Source organism: Molothrus ater, chromosome 27, assembly GCF_012460135.2.
Source record: "Molothrus ater isolate BHLD 08-10-18 breed brown headed cowbird chromosome 27, BPBGC_Mater_1.1, whole genome shotgun sequence".
Lineage (NCBI taxonomy): Eukaryota > Metazoa > Chordata > Aves > Passeriformes > Icteridae > Molothrus > Molothrus ater.
The window spans coordinates 2907421-2924447 of NC_050504.2; the positions used below are offsets into that span (position 1 = coordinate 2907421).

Here is a 17027-nt window from a genome sequence, read left to right on the forward strand (position 1 = left end):
TCCCCCCATGTTCGCTCTGCAGAGGCTTATGGGATATATCCCCCCATGGGGCCCGGGGATCCCGGGCACTGCGGGGACCTTCCGGGGACCCTCCGGTGTCCTGCGGGGACCCTCCGGTGTCCTGCGGGGCTCGGGGTCAGTTGAGGGTCCGGGGGCAGCGCGGCTTGAGGAACTGAGTGGTCCCGGCCATGCGGGACCCCCGGCAGCGGCCTGGCCTGAGGTGACAGTGATGTGCTGGATCCCCATTCCTGTCCCCATGGCAGGCGGGACCCCAACACCGAGAGTCCCCTCTTTGGGGGCTCCTCCCTCGGGGCAGCCTCGGTGGCACATGTGGAAGCACAGACTGGGGTGACCAAGGGTACATGGGGGGGCAGAACCTGCCCCATGTGGGGGTCCCATCCTGGTCCCCATCCCAGCTGCTCCTGGCTCTGCCCGGCCGGGGGATTCGGATGCGGTCACCCCCATGTGTGGGGGTCCCCACCTGTGGAGGACCCCCCCATCCCAATTCCCTGTGTGCCCAGAGCAGCAGGTGAAGGTGGAACAGGTGGGGGACAGGTGCCATCTTTTGGTAACCCCATTGGGGACCTGTCAGATGCTGCTGGACTGTCCCTGTCCCCCCAGGACAGCCTCCAGCCCCCCGCACCATTCCTGGTGCCAGCTCTGTCCCCCACCCCTGGGACTGACACCCCAAACCCACGAGTGGCATTTCTGTCCCCCTTCCCCTCATGGGTGACAGTCCCAGCCCCAGGTGAGGGGACAGGGATGGAGGTCGTGTCCTCCCCCCGCCCCATTCAGGCGACCCCCGGGATTGCAGAGGGACCCCGGGACTGGGGACACCCCGGGGAACGGGAACGGGGCGCTCCGGGATGGGAATGCTGGGGGGGGGGGTCCAGGGTTAGGGGGTCCTGCTGCTCCGGGGGGGTGGACAATGGGGTCGGAGCCCCCCTGGAAGTGGGGAGGGGGCACCCGCCGCTCCCAGGATGGGAAGGAGGAACGGGGGGTTCCCGGGGGATGGACGGCGGTGATTCCCGGTGCTCGGGCGGAGGGAAGGGGGGGTCTGGGGCGGGACATTCCCGGTGCTCCGGGAGGTTGGACGGGAGTGTGTGGGGGGGGGGGGGGTCTGTCCTGGTCCGGGCCGGCGGGAGCGCGCGGGGGCGGCGGGAGCGCGCGGCGCGCCCTCGCCCGGGGCCGGGACCGGGATCGGGATCGCGAGGCGGAGCCCGGGAGCGGCGGGAGGCGGCGGCTCCGGCTCCGCAAACTTTCCCGGAGAGCGGCGGCGGGGCCATGGGCCGCGGCCCGCGCTGAGCACCATGATCGCGGCCGGGGGCTGCCTCGGCGTCGCGCTGCTGCTGCTGCTGCTGCTGCTGGCCGCCCTCTGCCCCCCCGCCGCCGCCGAAGGTGGGTCCCGCCGGGGGACACCGGGGGGCACCGGGGACACCGGCAATCGGGGGGACTCCGGCCCCGCGCGGCGACTTCGCGTAAAGTTTTGCACGGGACCCACCGGGACCGGGGGGGCACCGAGAGGGCGAACCGGGCAAGGGAGTGGGGGACACGGGGGGCGTGACCGAGAGGGCACCGGGGGGACATCGGGGGTGGGACAGAGTGGAAAACCGGGAGGGGACGGTGGGGGGAACAGAGGGAGAAGCGGGAGGGGATCGTGGCGGCCTCGAGTTGCGAACGAGGGGGGCACCGGGGCTGGGATCGGGCAGCTCTGGGGGCCACCGGGGGGAACCAGGGGCTGCACGGTTGGAAGTGATGGGACCGCCTCCCCCGGTGCCCCCTCGGTGCCCCCGGTTCTCCCCGCCGCGGGCAGCGCGACCCCGGTGTCCCCGCGCGGCGACTGCCGCCAGGACTGGGGCCGAACTGGTGTGGACTGGGAGGCGCTGGGGCCCAGCGGGAGGCCTTGCCCGCTGCACCCCGGTTCCCCCGAGCTGCACGATTCCCGAGAGGAATTTAGGGGCTCCGGTACAGCCCGCAGCGGGGACTCCCCCCGCTGCAGCCGGTCCCAGAGCTCCGGTACCGCCGGGAGAAGGGGGAACGGGAGCCCCCAGCTTGTGGGGGTTCCCTTCCCGTGGGCATCGGGAGGCTCCGGGGTGCGGAGCGGCTGGCTGGCTGGCTGGCTGGCTGGCTGGGTGGGTGGGTGGGTGCGTCCCCGTCGCTCCCATCCACATTCTCGACGTGCCGCACCCAGCCCAGCCCCGGGGGGAGCGGGGAGCCCGGCCCGGCAGCCCCCGGGCCTCGGCCACGCACCGCAGGAACGGGGCAGGAACGGGGCCAGCAGGGCATGGAGCTGGTGGCCCCAAAATGGGCAGCGGCAGCCCCAAAAGTTGGACCCTGCTGCCTCCCTCTTCGTGTCGGGGGGCAGCTCCGGCAGCGGGAGTTTGGAAAGTGAAAGCTCGGTGTGAGGCGGTGGGACAGGGACGCGGGGACACGCCACTGCTGGCAGCCCACAGCCCACGCTGCTTGGAGGGTCTGTGTGGGGCGAGCTCCTGGTTGGGGACAGCCCGGTGTGTCCCCGGCCCCGGGGCTCAGGACAGCCCCGTGGGCACGTGGCTCACGGGCTCGGCCGGACACCCGTGGGCAGCCCAGGTGCTTTGGTGGTGGCACCGCACGCTGGGGTGAGCCAGGACGGAGCAGTCCCTGCCCTGCCCGGTGCCCAGCCGGGGAGCTGGGCGAGCAGACAAAGCCAAATCCGGGGGGAACAGAGCCGGGATCCCACCAGGATCCCCACACTTGTCCCACCTGCCCTTTGCCCCGGGGAAACCCCAGCACCCCGCGCCTGTCACGGCAGGTGTGGGCACAGACCTTGAGCTTTGGCCGCCCCACACTTTCCCTTCCAGGGGTCCCCCCCGTTTCACCCCGCTCGGGTGGGACACAGCCGATCCCCACATTCGGGGGGGCTTCCTCCTTCCTGGCCGTATTTTCCCCGGCTCGGAGGCCTCGGAGCAGGCGGGGGAGGCGAGTGCCAGCCGGCTCTCCGGGCCACGGGGCCGCGCCCGCAGCTGCCCAGCACCGGGGGCTGTCACTCAGCCACCGAGCAGCCGGGGACCGCCACACCGAGCCCCCCCAGACCCCCGTGTGCCCCCCTGCCCGCGCTGGGACGGGGCTGGTGGCTCTGCGGGTGACACCGCGGTGGCGGCGGGGTCAGCGCGGGGCAGCGGGGCTCGGTGTGGAGCGGGGGGATCTCCCCGCTGGGTGTTGGGGTGCCGGGGGCCGCGGGCGCGCCGGGGCTGGGCCGTGCCGTGCCGTGCCCGCCAGCCCTGCGTCACCGCTGCTCCCCAAACACGCCCGACCTGAAAAGGCGGTTCCAGCCGGGAGCGGGCGGCCGGGGCCCGGTGCCACCCTCGCCCGTGACTCACTCGCCCGGGGCCCGGGAACCCAGCGCGGGTTCCCGTGCCCCCCAGCCCCGCCGGGGTGCCCGGGGGATGCTCTCCCGGCCAGGAGCCCCCCACAATGGGGCCGGCCGGGCCCCGCAGCCGTCGCCGCTCAACAATCGGGTCTTGTCTCGGCGTGGGCAGCGCATTCCTGCCCGCGGCCCCCGCTCCGGCCCCGCCGCTCTGGGGGTCCCAACCCAGCCCCCGGCAATCCCCGGCTCCCGCCGCGGGCACGGGGCGACACCGATCCCCGTTGTGTCTCGAGCGGGGCCCGGTGGCGGAGCGGGAGCGGCTTTGCCGGGGTGGGAGCCGGGGGAGCCTCGGTGCAGGAAACCCATCGGAAGCTGTTGGGAGCAGCCCCGGAGATAAACGGCGGTCGCCGCACCCGCGGTGTTTCCTGCGGGGGCCGGAGCTCCGTGTGTGTCCCACGGCGGGGAGAGGGGACCCGCTGAGCCCCCGCTGTCCCCACAGTCTGCACCGGCACCGACATGAAGCTGCTGCGTCCCTCCAGCCCCGAGAGCCACTACGAGACCCTGCGGCACCTCTACCAGGGCTGCCAGGTAGTCCAGGGCAACCTGGAGCTCACCTACCTGCCCGCCGACGCCGACACCTCCTTCCTCAAGGTGCGCAGCGGGAAAACGCCCCGAGGCGGGGGAAAGACGAGGGTCCCCTCACCCCTCACCCGTGTCCCCCCCATGGCAGGACATCAAGGAGGTGCAGGGGTACGTGCTGATCGCGGAGAACCGAGTGAGCGGGCTGGAGCTGCAGAGCCTGCGCATCATCCGCGGCACGCAGCTCTTCCAGGAGCGCTACGCCCTGGCCGTGCTGGGCAACGCCGGCCCCGCCGGGGCACCGGGGCTGCGCCAGCTCGGCATGAGGCACCTCACAGGTGGGGAAGCCCTGTCTGGGGTGCTCGGGTGTGTGGGTTGCTGCTCCTGCAGTTGGGAGCTGCCAGCTCCAATCTGGGAACCCAAAGTTCCGGGTGCTCCCCAGCTCCCTACCGAGGATTGGGAGTCCCCACGGGGCTGCAGGTCCATGCTGACCCCCCCAACCTGTCCCCTGACAGAGATCCTGAAGGGAGGGGTGCTCATTGAGAGGAACCCCGAGCTGTGTTTCCAGGAGACCATCCTGTGGAGCGACATCCTGCACCGGCACAACGAGTTCCGTGCCGACATCCAGGTGGAGACCACCCGCACCCGCAGCTGTGAGTGGGGGGTTTGTGCTGCCAGGGAGGGCTCTGGGGGTTCCAGCCCCCCCTGGCACCCCCTGCTCACTCTTCCCCCTGTGCAGGTCCCGACTGCCGGGCACTCTGTGCCGAGGGGCACTGCTGGGGTGAGGGCAAACAGGACTGCCAGACATGTGAGTGTGGGGCCCACAGAGGCTCTGACCCCCCCCTCAGAGACCCCCAAAGCCCCTGGGAACCCCTTTCCTTCCCTCTGTATGCCCCTGCTCCACTGATCACCACTTGGCACCCAAATCTGTGTCCCAGAGACTCCCTGGACCTTCTGCTTGCACTCCCAAATTGTTGCCCTTCTGAGCCCTACTTGTCACCTAAGTCCTGTTTCCAGAGAATTTCTGGACCTTCCATTTGCCCCCCAAATCTCTGTCCCACTGACCCCCCATTTACCACCTAACCCTTGCCCCCAGAAGCACCCTGACCTTCTGTTTAGCCCCCAAATCCTTGTTCCACTGAGCCCTACACAGCACTCAAATCTTGGTCCCAGACATCTCCTAAAATCCCTGCTCTGGGAGCCTCCCCTTACACCCCAAATCCCAGCCCTGGTAACCCCACTTGCCCCCCTAAATTCCTTTCCCACTGTTTTTATTTGCCATCTCAATTCCCACCACCCAGATTTTTACCCCGGAAACCCCCTTACCCTCCAACCCCTCATCCTGGGGTCTCCCCCATTGCCTGGAGGGGGGAATTTGTGTCCCCAACGTGTCCCTTTGTGTCCCTGCAGTGACCAACAGCATCTGCCACGGCTGCCCACGCTGCAAGGGCACGAAACCCACGGACTGCTGCCACGAGCAGTGCGCTGCTGGCTGCACCGGCCCCAAGCACTCCGACTGCCTGGTGAGCACAGGACGGGCACACCGAGGGTCCTGGGGAGGGACAGGGGTCTCACACAGCTGTGTCCCCTCCCCAGGCATGCCTGAACTTCAACAGGAGTGGGATCTGCGAGCTGCACTGCCCCCCACTCGTTGTCTACAACTCGGACACCTTCGAGTCGATGCCCAACCCTGACGGGCGCTACACCTTTGGTGCCAGCTGTGTCAGCCAGTGTCCCTGTGAGTGACACCCTGGGGGGGTGCAGGGGCAGCCAGCGTGGCCCTGACCCCCCCCTCCCCTCCTGCCACCCCCTGCAGACAACTACCTCGCCACGGAGGTGGGGTCCTGCACCCTCGTGTGCCCCCAGAACAGCCAGGAGGTCACGGTCAACAACGTGCAGAAGTGTGAGAAGTGCAGCAAACCCTGCCCAGAGGGTGAGAAACGCCCCCCCCCTCCCCACCCTGGGGGTCTGGGGGGGCTCTGGGTGCCCTGGGGATGTGGGTGAGCAGCCCCCCGGGGATGGGGAGGGGGGCTCTGGACACGGCAGGATTGTGGATGAGCAGCTCCTCAATGTCCATGGGGTTCCCAAGGTTGTGGGTGAGCAGCCCCCAAGTATCTGGACAGGTCTGGGGTCCCCAGGGGTGCAGGTGAGCAGCCCCCCAGAGTGGCTCTGGGGACCCCAGGGATGTGGGAGAGAAGTCCCCTGGGGGCTGGGGGCACTCTGGGGACCCCAAGGGTATGGGTAAGCAGTCTTCCCAAGCTTTGGGGGGTTCTGGGCACCCCAAGGGTATGGGTAAGCAGCCTTCCCAAGCTTTGGGGGGTTCTGGGGACGCCTAGGATGGGGGTGATCCATCCTCAGTGCAGCTCTGGGGACTGAAGGCTGTGTGGGGTTGCTGCTGTGCCCTGTGGCTGGTGGGGCAGTGTTTTGGGGGGCTCAGGGGTCCTGGAAGAGCACCCCTGCTGTGCCCCCTCAGTGTGCTATGGGCTGGGAGTGGATTTCCTGAAGGGTGTTCGTGCTGTGAACGCCTCCAACATCCAGCACTTCTCTGGCTGCACCAAGATTTTTGGGAGCCTGGCCTTCCTGCCCGAGACCTTCGCTGGGTAAGTGCCTGAATCCCCTCCCTGAGCCCACTGGGGACCCCCAAAAGGACCCCCCAACCTCCCTCCCATCCCCTGCAGGGACCCCAGCACCAACACCCCACCCCTGGACCCCAAACTGCTGCGGATCTTCGAGAGCCTGAAGGAGCTGACGGGTGAGAGCTGGGGGAGCTGGGGGGGATTGAGGGCTCTGGGTTTGGGGGGGACATGAGGGGGTGACACTCAGCTCCCCCCAGGCTTCCTCTACATCGCAGCCTGGCCACCTGACATGAAGGACCTGGGAGTGTTCCAAAACCTGCGGGTGATCCGGGGCAGGGTGCTGCACAAGTGAGCAGGGGCGGGGACATGGGGGGAGGCAGGGGGACCATGAGGGGACACGGGGACATGGGGATGCAGAAGGGATGCAGGGGGACACATGAGAGGACACAGGGACATGGGGTGACACGGGAACATGGGGATGCAGAAGGGATGCAGGGGGACACATGAGGGACACAGGGACATGGACGGACGCAGGGGGACACATGAGGGGACACAGGGATGTGTGGAGGGACACAGGGAGTCACAGAGGGGACACAGGGACATGGGGTGACACGGGAACATGGGGATGCAGAGGGGATGTGGGCAGATGTTGGGGCACAGGGGGACACTGGGGGGCTGCAGGGTGTTGTGGGAACACACAGGGGGACATGGGGGATGACAGGACATGGGGGATATGGGTGGGGAGATGTGGGTGGGACTCAGGGGGACACAGGGACATGGAGGGGCTCCCACAGGCTGCAGGGGGAGCCAGGAAGGACGCGGGGGACGTGGGGGCACACGGGGCCAGGCGTGTCTCACCCGTGGGTGTCTCGGCAGCGGCGCCTACTCGCTGACACTGCAGGACCTGGCGGTGCAGGCGCTGGGGCTGCGGGCCCTGCAGGAGATCAGCAGTGGGATGGTGCTGGTGCACCACAACCCCCAGCTCTGCTTCCTCCAGAAGGTGCCCTGGCACAGCATCTTCCGTAACCCCCGCCAGCGCCTCTTCCAGACCCACAACAAACCCCCCGAGCAGTGCGGTAGGAGGGGTCTCGTGGGGGTGGGGGAGATGGTGGACCCTCCCATTGCTGACAAAGGTGCTGATGGTGCCCCTCCTGCAGAGAGAGAGGGGCTGGTTTGCTTCCACCTCTGTGCCCAGGGGCACTGCTGGGGCCCCGGCCCCACCCAGTGCGTGGCGTGCGAGCGGTTCCTGCGCGGCCAGGAGTGCGTGGCCTCCTGCAACCTCCTGGATGGGTGAGTGGAGACCCTCGGCAGTGCCAAACAGAGTGCCCACACACACTGCAGGGCGAGGCTGGCATCCCATCCCTGCCCCTTTTGCCCTGCAGAGCCATCCGGGAACACGCCAACGGGACGCGGTGCCTGCCGTGCCACCCCGAGTGCCAGCCCCAGAACGGCACCGAGACCTGCTTCGGATCGGTGAGGACAGGGACACACACTGGGGGCAGTGAGGGTGGCCCCACACACCCGGGTGCCTCAATGCACCCCTGTTCCTGCAGGATGCAGACCAGTGCGTGGCCTGTGCCCACTACAAGGACGCCCAGCAGTGCGTGCGGCGCTGCCCCAGCGGCGTCAAGGCCGACGCCTCCTTCGTGCCCGTCTGGAAATACCCGGATGAATTCGGAGTGTGCCAGCTCTGCCCCACCAACTGCACCCACTCGTGAGTTGGGGGGGTCCCTAGATGAGATGGGGGTGCTGGCAGCTGCAGGGGGCTGCTGACAGCAACGGGCTACATCTGTGTCCCCAGGTGCACGATCCGGGATGAGGATGGATGTCCTGTGGACCAGAAGCCAAGGTAGGGGTGTCACAGACATCTTTGATGAAAAATCTTTTCTTTAGGATTTTTTCCTCCTGAGAAGCTGAGAGGCCTCAGGAACAAAATGTAAACAATGGTTATCTGCTGCTGTGGAATGCAACAGCATCTGGGATTGGCCCATGTTGGTTGTTTCTAATTAATGGCCAATCACAGCCCAGCTGGCTCGGACAGAGAGTCTAAGCCACAAGCCTTTGTTATCATTTTTTCCTATGCTATTCTTAGCCAGCCTTCTGATGAAATCCTTTCCTCTATTCCTTTAGTATAGTTTTAATATACTATATACAATAAAATAATAAATCAAGCCTTCTGAAACGTGGAGTCAGGTCCTCGTCTCTTCCCTCATCCTAAGACCCCTGCGAACACGGTCACAGTAGGGGTGTGGCTCTGTTGTGCCACCACCACTCTGGGTGATGGGGGTCAGGCCCACACTGATGGCCTTTTGGCACACAGCCAGGTGACATCCATCATTGCTGGCGTGGTTGGGGCTCTGCTGGTCATCGTCCTGCTCCTCATCACTGTCATCTGCGTCAAGCGCCGGCGGCAGCAGGAGCGCAAGCACACCATGAGGAGGCTGCTGCAGGAGACCGAGGTGGGGATCTCCTGGGGGGCAGGAGGGGACCCTCGGGGCTTGGGAGGGATCAGGAGCCCAGCCCCCCTCACCTCTTCGTGCCCCACAGCTGGTGGAGCCACTGACGCCCAGCGGGGCCCTCCCCAACCAAGCCCAGATGAGGATCCTCAAGGAGACGGAGCTGAAGAAAGTGAAAGTTTTGGGTTCTGGTGCTTTTGGCACTGTCTATAAGGTGAGGAGTGGGGACAGCACAGCTGGATGTGACCCTCCATGCTCTGCATCCTCTCACCTGCTTGTCCCCACCTCAGGGCATCTGGATCCCTGATGGGGAGAGCGTGAAGATCCCCGTGGCCATCAAAGTCTTGCGGGAGAACACATCACCCAAAGCCAACAAGGAGATCCTGGATGTGAGTGTGGCCACAACACTGGGGGGGAACGGGGCTGGCAGCAGCCCCTGCTCACCCTGACCCCCACCCTGACCCCCCTCCTGCCCACAGGAGGCCTATGTGATGGCAGGGGTGGGCAGCCCCTACGTGTCCCGGCTGCTGGGCATCTGCCTGACCTCCACGGTGCAGCTGGTGACGCAGCTGATGCCCTACGGCTGCCTGCTGGACTACGTGAGGGAGAACAAGGACCACATCGGCTCCCAGGACCTGCTCAACTGGTGTGTGCAGATCGCCAAGGTAGGACAGGGCACCTGGGCAGCTCTGGGGAGGTCCTTGGAGAGACCAGGGACAGCTGGACATGTGTCACCTCCAGGGGATGAGTTACCTGGAGGAGGTGAGACTGGTGCACCGGGACTTGGCCGCTCGCAACGTCCTCGTCAAGAGCCCCAACCACGTCAAGATCACCGACTTTGGGCTGGCCCGGCTGCTCGACATCGACGAGACCGAGTACCACGCTGATGGTGGCAAGGTAGGGCGTGGGACACAGTGACAGGGGTGCTCCCCTTGGTGACAGCCACCCCTGGTCCTGCTCACCTCTCTGTCCCAGGTGCCCATCAAGTGGATGGCGCTGGAGTCCATCCTCCGCCGGCGCTTCACGCACCAGAGCGATGTCTGGAGTTACGGTGCGTCAGGGTGTCCCCACCCCGGGGGACTTGGGGGGTCCCAGTGCACTGCTCACCCCCACACCTGTCCCCGTCCCCTCCAGGTGTCACCGTGTGGGAGCTGATGACGTTTGGGGCAAAGCCCTACGATGGGATCCCTGCCCGGGAGATCCCAGACTTGCTGGAGAAGGGCGAGCGGCTGCCGCAGCCGCCCATCTGCACCATCGACGTCTACATGATCATGGTGAAATGTACGGGGAGGGGACACGGGGACAGGGAGGGGACAGGGCGTGCTGTCACCCTGCTCCCGGCCCCTGATGGCACCTGGCTCTGTTCAGGCTGGATGATTGACTCCGAGTGCCGGCCCAAGTTCCGGGAGCTGGTCACCGAGTTCTCCCGCATGGCCCGCGACCCCCAGCGCTTCGTGGTCATCCAGGTACGGAGATCCCCGAGCTCCTGTCCCCTCCCTGGTGCCCTGGGGTGAGCACTGAGCACTGTGACCCCCCCAGAACGACCTGGTGGGGCTGCCTGGCTCCATGGACAGCACCTTCTACCGGGCACTGCTGGATGAGGAGGACATGGACGACCTGGTGGACGCTGAGGAGTACCTGGTGCCTCACCACGGCTTCTTCAGCACCGACACCTCCACCACCTACCGCAGCCGCATCTCCTCCATGCGGGTACGCGGGGAGGGCTGGGAGGGAGCTCCCAGTGCTGGCAGACGTGGGGGTGACCCCTTGCCACGTCTGGGATGGGCTCAAGTGCCTGGCTCTGTGTCCTCTCCCACACCCAGAGCACAGCGGAGTCTCCAGCCAAGGTGGAAGAGGGCGAGGGCTTGGCCTCGTTCTCCTTCCCCGCCCAAGGCCTGGCAGAGGGGCCAGAGGGACCTGTCCCAGAGGTGCCAGATGGGGACAAGGTGGCCCTGCAGAGCCCCCCGGGGCGGGAGCCTGGGACCCTGCCCCGCTACAGCGAGGATCCCACCGGGCTGACGGCCAAGGATGGAGAGGAGCCTGAGTGCTTCACTGTCCCAGCCCCCCACAACACCATGCCAGGTAGAGAGGGCACAGCCAGACCCTTGTGGAGGTGGTTGGGGGCGTCTGCCTGTCCCATGACCCCTGGGGGGTCCCTAACATGTCCCTCACCCTGCAGAGTACGTGAACCAGGCTGGGGAACGCCCGCCCCGCGCGCCCCCGTCCCCACCGGACAAACCCAAGGGGCACCAGGGCAAGAACGGGCTCATCAAGGACCCCAAGAACTCCTTCCCAGGGCCCTTCGGCCACGCTGTGGAGAACCCCGAGTACCTGGCACCACCCCATGGCACCCCCAGCCCTGGCCCCTTCAGCCAGGCCTTCGACAACCCCTACTACTGGAACCAGGACCCTGCCAAGGGTGGTGGCCCCGAAGGTGGCCCTGGTACGACGCCCACGGCCGAGAACCCCGAGTACCTCGGCCTGGCCGGCCCCGACGCCACGGCCGTGTAGGAGAGACCCCCCCAACTTCACCAAGGCAGCTCAGGGAGGGATGAGCCACAGCTGTGGGGCTGGGAGTCCACCCCTCTGCCCAGGGGTGGCACCGCTCACGGAGCCAGGACGCTGTGGGACAGTGTGGCAGCAGAGTGGGGACACGAGGGTCACCCTGGGTGGCACCCCACGAGCAGCCCAGAGCCAGCAGGGCCTGGAGAAGGACAGACCCTGTGCCATCCCCCCCATGCAGGGCTGTCCCAGTGCCTGGGACACGTGGACTTGCACTGAGGGCAGCTGGACTGAGAGCAGTCCCGGCTGCTCCGGGATCCTCTGGAAGCACCGGGATGTATATTTGACAATTGTACATTGGTTGGTTTTTCTACTCTGTGGTCTGTTTGGTCTCTCCTTCTCCTTCGGATCCAGCTCCGTCTCCCAAGGACCAACATCTTATATCCCTTCCCTTTTTCCTTCTTTTTTCCCATTTTCCTTCTCTTTTTCCCTTCTTTTTTTCCCCTTTTTCCTTCCCTTTCCCCTTTTTTCCTTCCTCCTTTTTTTCTTTTTCTTTCCCTTTCCCCTTCTTTTTGCCCCCTTTTTCCTTCCCCATTTCCTTTCCCCTTTTCCCTCTTTCCCCTTCCCTTCCTTTTCCCCTTTTCCTTCTCCCACTCCTCCTTTTTTCCCTTTCCCTTCCTCCCCATTTCCTTTCCCCTTCTCTTTTCTCTCCTTTCCATTCCTTTTTCTGTCCCTTTTCCCTTTCTCCATTCCCTTTCCCCTTTTGTCTTCCATTTTCTGCTTCTTTCTTCTTCCCCTTTCCCTTCCTTTTCCTTCTCCCACTCCTCCTTTTCCCCCCTTCCCTTCCTCCCCCCTTCTGCCACCCCCCCACCACTTGCCTGAAGGACAAAATTCCTAATCCCAGGCAAACTCAGGACCTCCCCCAATCCCAAGGGACACCAGAGGAGCCACATTCTCCATCCTTTATTCCACCCAGGCCGTTGGGTTTATACACAGTATAGAATAAATAGGAGATCCCCCCATCCCAAGGCCAAGGGCAGGGACATTCCAGGCAGGAAGCAGGAGCTGGGAGCCTGGGAATGGGCAGGGGGGATGTGAACACACCTGTGCCTGTGGGGCCAGCCTGGGCTTCCCATGGCCTGGATTAAACAGTGCCAGAGGGATTTTAATCATTAACAGATCCCAGGGAAAGTTACAGCCAGTGGATTCCCCTTGGAATGAACCTGCTGGGAGCTGCTCCAACGCCCAGCCTGGCTCCCCATTCATGGGAGACACCCCCAGATTGCCCAGCACAGAGAAATGGGGCTGCCAACCCTGTACCCCTCAGGGAGGAGCAGCTGCTGAGGGGGGGAAGGCAAAGGCAGGTGGGAGACCCCCCCCCAAATCCACAGCTACACCCCACAGCAGGTCGGGCAGGGGACACAATAACCCCCAGTGCCACCATGGGGGTCCCCTGGAGGCTCCTGAGCCCCCCCAGGGGTGCAGGATTTAAGGAAGGCAGCGTGGGGGACCCTGCTGTCCTTGGGGAGGTTACAGGATGACGCAGGGGGGGCGGCTGTTGGTGATTTTCTCCAGGGGCTCCCCATTGCGGGCTCTGCGGATGGCCTCGATCAGCTGGGGAGACACGGGGGTGACAGGGACAAATCCAGGCCACACTGAGGAGCTGCCCCTCTGGCCCCTCCCACCCCACCCCAGCAGGACCTGCACAGGGTCCTGGCAGGGTAGCAGGAGGGAGAACAGCTCCATAAAACAATGATCCCATCACAGGAGGGGCTCCCTGCAAACCAAACACCCCCAGCCCAGCCCCCCTGGTGGGTACTCACATCCTTCTCGTAGGGAAAACCTCCATTCTCCAGCTTGGAGAACACCAGCTGCCCGTTGATCTCGATCTCAAAGGCACCTGAGGGCACACACAGGGCCCAGCCATCACCTGTGTCCCCCCCAAACCCCCCCGTGGCATCCCCCCCACAACTCTGCCCCCACTGAGGGGCAACACCCAGACCACCACCCCCCACCCCGGCCTTTCAGCCAGGTTTAACCCCCTCAAACCCCCAGCAGGGCACTGGGGGGAGCCTGGGGTGTCCCCCCGAGGCTGCTGTGGGGTCTCACCGGTGCCCCCCAGGCGTGACTCGATCTCGATGTCGGGGTACTCGTCCCGCACGGCGCTCGCCAGCTCCTGGTAGGTGGCCTCGAAGCCACAGGGCTCGCTGGGGAGGGGGGGACTGCCTGAGGAGGGGGCACGGGGACCCCCCCAAACCCTCCCCGAACTGAGGAGCCCCCCCACGAGAGCTCTGCTGCCTCCTGTACCCCCAATTCCCAATGCCCCCCTTAGGAACCCTCCCACACCCTCAGCCCCCTGTACCCCATAACCCTCAATACCTCCTCAGCCCCCCAGTTCCCCTATAAGCCCTCAATTCCCTCACCCTGCAGAGCCCCCCAAACCCTCTACAACCGTTCCTCAGCCCCCCAAATCCTCTATAACCCCGCAATTCCCCCACCATCAGAGCCCCCCAATTCCTCTATAACCCCTCCCCAGCCCCCCAATTCCCCTATAACCCCTCCCCAGCCCCCAAATTCTCCTATAACCCCCAATTCCCCCACCCTGCAGGGCCCCCCAGTCTCCCTCCACCTCCCTCCTCAGCCCCCAACCCCCCTCTAGATCCCCCTCAACCTCTCCCTTCTCCCCCCAGCCCCCTCCGTGCATGGACTCGCCGCATGCCTCACCCCAATTCCCCCCAGTTCGTGCTCCCGGTGCTCCGGTACCGCTGTGGGCCGGTGCTCCGGTACCCCGGGCAGCTCCCACCCCCGGGGTCCCCTCGGTTCCCCTCGGCTCATCCGCCCGCGGGCTCTCCGCGGCCGCGGCGCTCACCAATACTCCACCACGATGCGGACTCGCCGCTCGGCCCCGCTCTCGGCCCCGTTGCCGTCACCGTTCCCGTTCCCGGTGCCGCCGCTCATGGCCCCAGGTGCCGCCGCGCCGCCGCTTCCGGGTGCGATCACGTGACGCGCTCACTTCCGGCGCCGCTCTGTCCCGCCCCGCCCTCGTCTCGTCTGCTCTGGGAGGACCGCCGTGACCCCGGTGACCCCCGGGGGACACAAAATGACCCAAAGTGACTTCCAGGACACCTAAAGTGACCCTCAAGGGACCCAAACTCTCCGTGTGTCACCTGCAGTGACCCCAAAGACCCGCAAACGCCCCATGAGACGCACAATGACCTCAGTGACCCCCTGTGTCACCCGCAGCCACTCCTGTGGGACCCAAAGTGACCTCTGGGGGACACACATGGGACCTGAAATGACCCTCACAGGAGCTCTGGATTCCCCTGGGAGTCCCCATTGCCCTGTGGGACCCGCACCTAAAGCCCTGTGGGGGTTCTATGGGGTCCTGTAGACCAATCGAAACCCTCAGCATCCCCCAATTGGTCCCCAGACCAATCGGAACCCTCAGCATCCCCCACAGGGACCCTTGAACCCCTCCTTGGGGACACCTCTGTGACCCCAATGGCACCCCTAGTCCCCAGTGTGGACTCCCAGACCCAGTGTGGGGACACCCACAGGGGACACCCATAAGGGACCCCACAGGGGACGGCCCCAGGGGACTCCACAGGACACACACAGAGCCCCTAACGACCCCACTGCATTCCCATATCCCAGATTCCAGCCCCAACCCTCCTGGAAGGGTCCCTGACCTGCATGAGACTCCCATGACCCCACAGTCCCACCTGGCAGGGGTTCCTGAGGGGACAATGGGGACACCACCTCCCCCCATGGGACCACCCCAGCCCAAATCTGGGGGTCCCAGGGGAGCCCCACCCCAAACCCCACCCCAAACCCCAATTCGGGGGCTGAGGAAAGGGTTGTAGAGGAATTGGGGGGGTTATAAGGGAATTGGGGAGTTATAGGGGAATTTGCGGGCTGAGGAGGGGGTCTAGAGGGTTGGGGAGCTCTGAGGGGTGGGAGATTGGGGGCTTATAGGGGAATTGGGGGGCTGAGGAAAGGGTTCTAGAGGAATTGGGAGGTTATGGGGGAATTGGCTGGGGGTCAGTGGGATCTGCACCCCCAGGACACCCCGAGGGGTCCCTGTGTCCCCCCACGCCCGGTGCATTGTGGGAAACTCCCCATCACCACCTCAGGGGGGTTTTGGGGAGCGGGGGCTGCGCCGGGGTCAGGCTGGACACCCCCCAAGGGGTCTGGGGGGGCTGGGGGGCCCCTCTGGGTGCCGGTGGGGGGCCGGTACCGGGCGCGGTGATGTCAGGCGGGGGCGGGAGCTGTTGCAGGTAGATAAAGCCGGGCAGAACAGGAATCCCTGGTCCGGCGGGACGGGGCCGGGGCCGGGACGCGGCGGGAGCTGCAGGTAGGAGCGGGGCCGGCCCGGGGGCTCCCGGGGGCTCCCGGGGCTGGGGAGGGTCGCTGCTCATCCCGGGGTGTTGGTTCTGCCGCGTCGGGAACGAGCCCGGAGCTCTGGCTGAGCCCGCAGCCCTCCCCTCCCTCCTTCCCGCCTTCCTCCCGGCTCTTCCTCCTCCTCTGCCGTCCGGCTGTGCCTCTTCTGCCTCCTCTGCGCCCCTGGGGAGCTCTGGACCCCCAGTCTCGGGACCCTCACCCACAGCTGGCGTCCTGGTCCTTAATCCTGGTGGTCCTGGCACGCTGTCCCTTGTCCTGGTGGCCCTGGGATCCCATCCCCTCACCCTGGTGGCCCTGGGACTCCATTCCTCAGCCCTGGTGGCCCTGGGATCCTGTCCCTCAGCCCTGTTGCCCTGGGACCCTCACTCTGGTGGCCCTGGACCCCCTGCTCCACTGCCCTGGTGGCCCTGAGGCCCATCCCGGTGCTCCTGAGCCCCTCCAGTCCCCCTCCCCACAACCCCAATGTCCCCTGTGTCCCCTCTTTGTCCCCTGGTGCTCCTGAGCCCCTCCAGTCCCCCACCCCCTAGACCTGATGTCCCCTGTGTCCCCTCTTTGTCCCCTGGTTGTCCTGACCCCCTCCAGTCCCCACCCCATAGCCCTGCTGTCGCTGTCCCTTTGCCCAAAGCCCCGTGTGCCCTGATTGTCCCACACCCCATCCTGGTGCTCCTGAGCCCCTCCCGTCCCCCTCCCCATAACCCCGATGTCCCTGTCCCTTTGTGTCCCCAGTTTGTCCCACCCCGAGTGTCCCCACCCTGCCACTGCCACCAGCACAGGGCTCACACCGGGGTGACCTGAGGCCACCACGGGGGTGGTGCCAGGGCGGTGTCCCCGCTGCCAGGGCCGTGTGTGTCACATCCCCCCTCCGTGTGTCCCCTGCTGTGTCTCAGCCACCCTGCCTGTCCCCCGGCTGTCCCCGTGTCCCCAAATCACCCCGGGCACAGCCAGGGAGGGGACACAGGGAGCGGGGATGGGGCAGAGGGATGGGGACAGGGGCAGGGACATGACAGGAGCAGGGACAGGGACAGGACAGGGACACAGGGATGGCATGGGGGTGACATCAGCCCTGCCAAGCACGGACTTGGACCCGAGAGGTGGCAGCAGGGACGGGCAGCGGGCGAATGATTAACGCGGCTCTGCCCGGTGTCCCGCGGCCACCGAGTGCCACCG

At 66.0% G+C, this 17027-nt stretch overlaps 2 protein-coding genes across 2 annotated transcripts; one reads left to right on the forward strand and one right to left on the reverse strand.

The window, feature by feature from the left end:
• The first annotated feature begins 1227 nt into the window (after positions 1-1227).
• Positions 1228-11832, forward strand: ERBB2 (erb-b2 receptor tyrosine kinase 2). The gene is made up of 27 exons (XM_036399103.2): positions 1228-1398; positions 3846-3997; positions 4077-4263; positions 4441-4578; positions 4665-4733; positions 5336-5448; positions 5522-5663; positions 5742-5858; positions 6399-6525; positions 6604-6677; positions 6759-6849; positions 7378-7577; positions 7659-7791; positions 7884-7974; positions 8055-8215; positions 8303-8350; positions 8822-8960; positions 9049-9171; positions 9248-9346; positions 9437-9622; positions 9699-9854; positions 9933-10008; positions 10092-10238; positions 10326-10423; positions 10497-10667; positions 10781-11039; positions 11137-11832. The coding sequence occupies exons 1-27, from the start codon at positions 1311-1313 to the stop codon at positions 11466-11468; spliced, it is 3717 nt and encodes a 1238-aa protein (XP_036254996.1). The 5' UTR covers positions 1228-1310; the 3' UTR covers positions 11469-11832.
• Positions 11833-12407: 575 nt separating this feature from the next.
• Positions 12408-14458, reverse strand: MIEN1 (migration and invasion enhancer 1). The gene is made up of 4 exons (XM_036398826.2): positions 14329-14458; positions 13569-13666; positions 13283-13359; positions 12408-13073 (listed from the first exon to the last, which is right to left on the reverse strand). The coding sequence occupies exons 1-4, from the start codon at positions 14415-14417 to the stop codon at positions 12990-12992; spliced, it is 348 nt and encodes a 115-aa protein (XP_036254719.1). The 5' UTR covers positions 14418-14458; the 3' UTR covers positions 12408-12989.
• Positions 14459-17027: the final 2569 nt, after the last annotated feature.

Excerpts from the sequence above, each read along its gene's own strand:
- ERBB2 (XM_036399103.2), top strand. The coding sequence starts at position 1,311 with ATGATCGCGGCCGGGGGCTGCCTCGGCGTCGCGCTGCTGCTGCTGCTG. Across the intron at positions 5,449-5,521 it reads CCAAGCACTCCGACTGCCTG|GCATGCCTGAACTTCAACAG; the intron begins GTGAGCACAGGA and ends TCCCCTCCCCAG. Across the intron at positions 6,850-7,377 it reads CGGGGCAGGGTGCTGCACAA|CGGCGCCTACTCGCTGACAC; the intron begins GTGAGCAGGGGC and ends GTGTCTCGGCAG.
- MIEN1 (XM_036398826.2), bottom strand. The coding sequence starts at position 14,417 with ATGAGCGGCGGCACCGGGAACGGGAACGGTGACGGCAACGGGGCCGAG. Across the intron at positions 13,667-14,328 it reads CGCATCGTGGTGGAGTATTG|CGAGCCCTGTGGCTTCGAGG; the intron begins GTGAGCGCCGCG and ends CCCCCTCCCCAG. Across the intron at positions 13,074-13,282 it reads GTTTTCCCTACGAGAAGGAT|CTGATCGAGGCCATCCGCAG; the intron begins GTGAGTACCCAC and ends GTGTCTCCCCAG.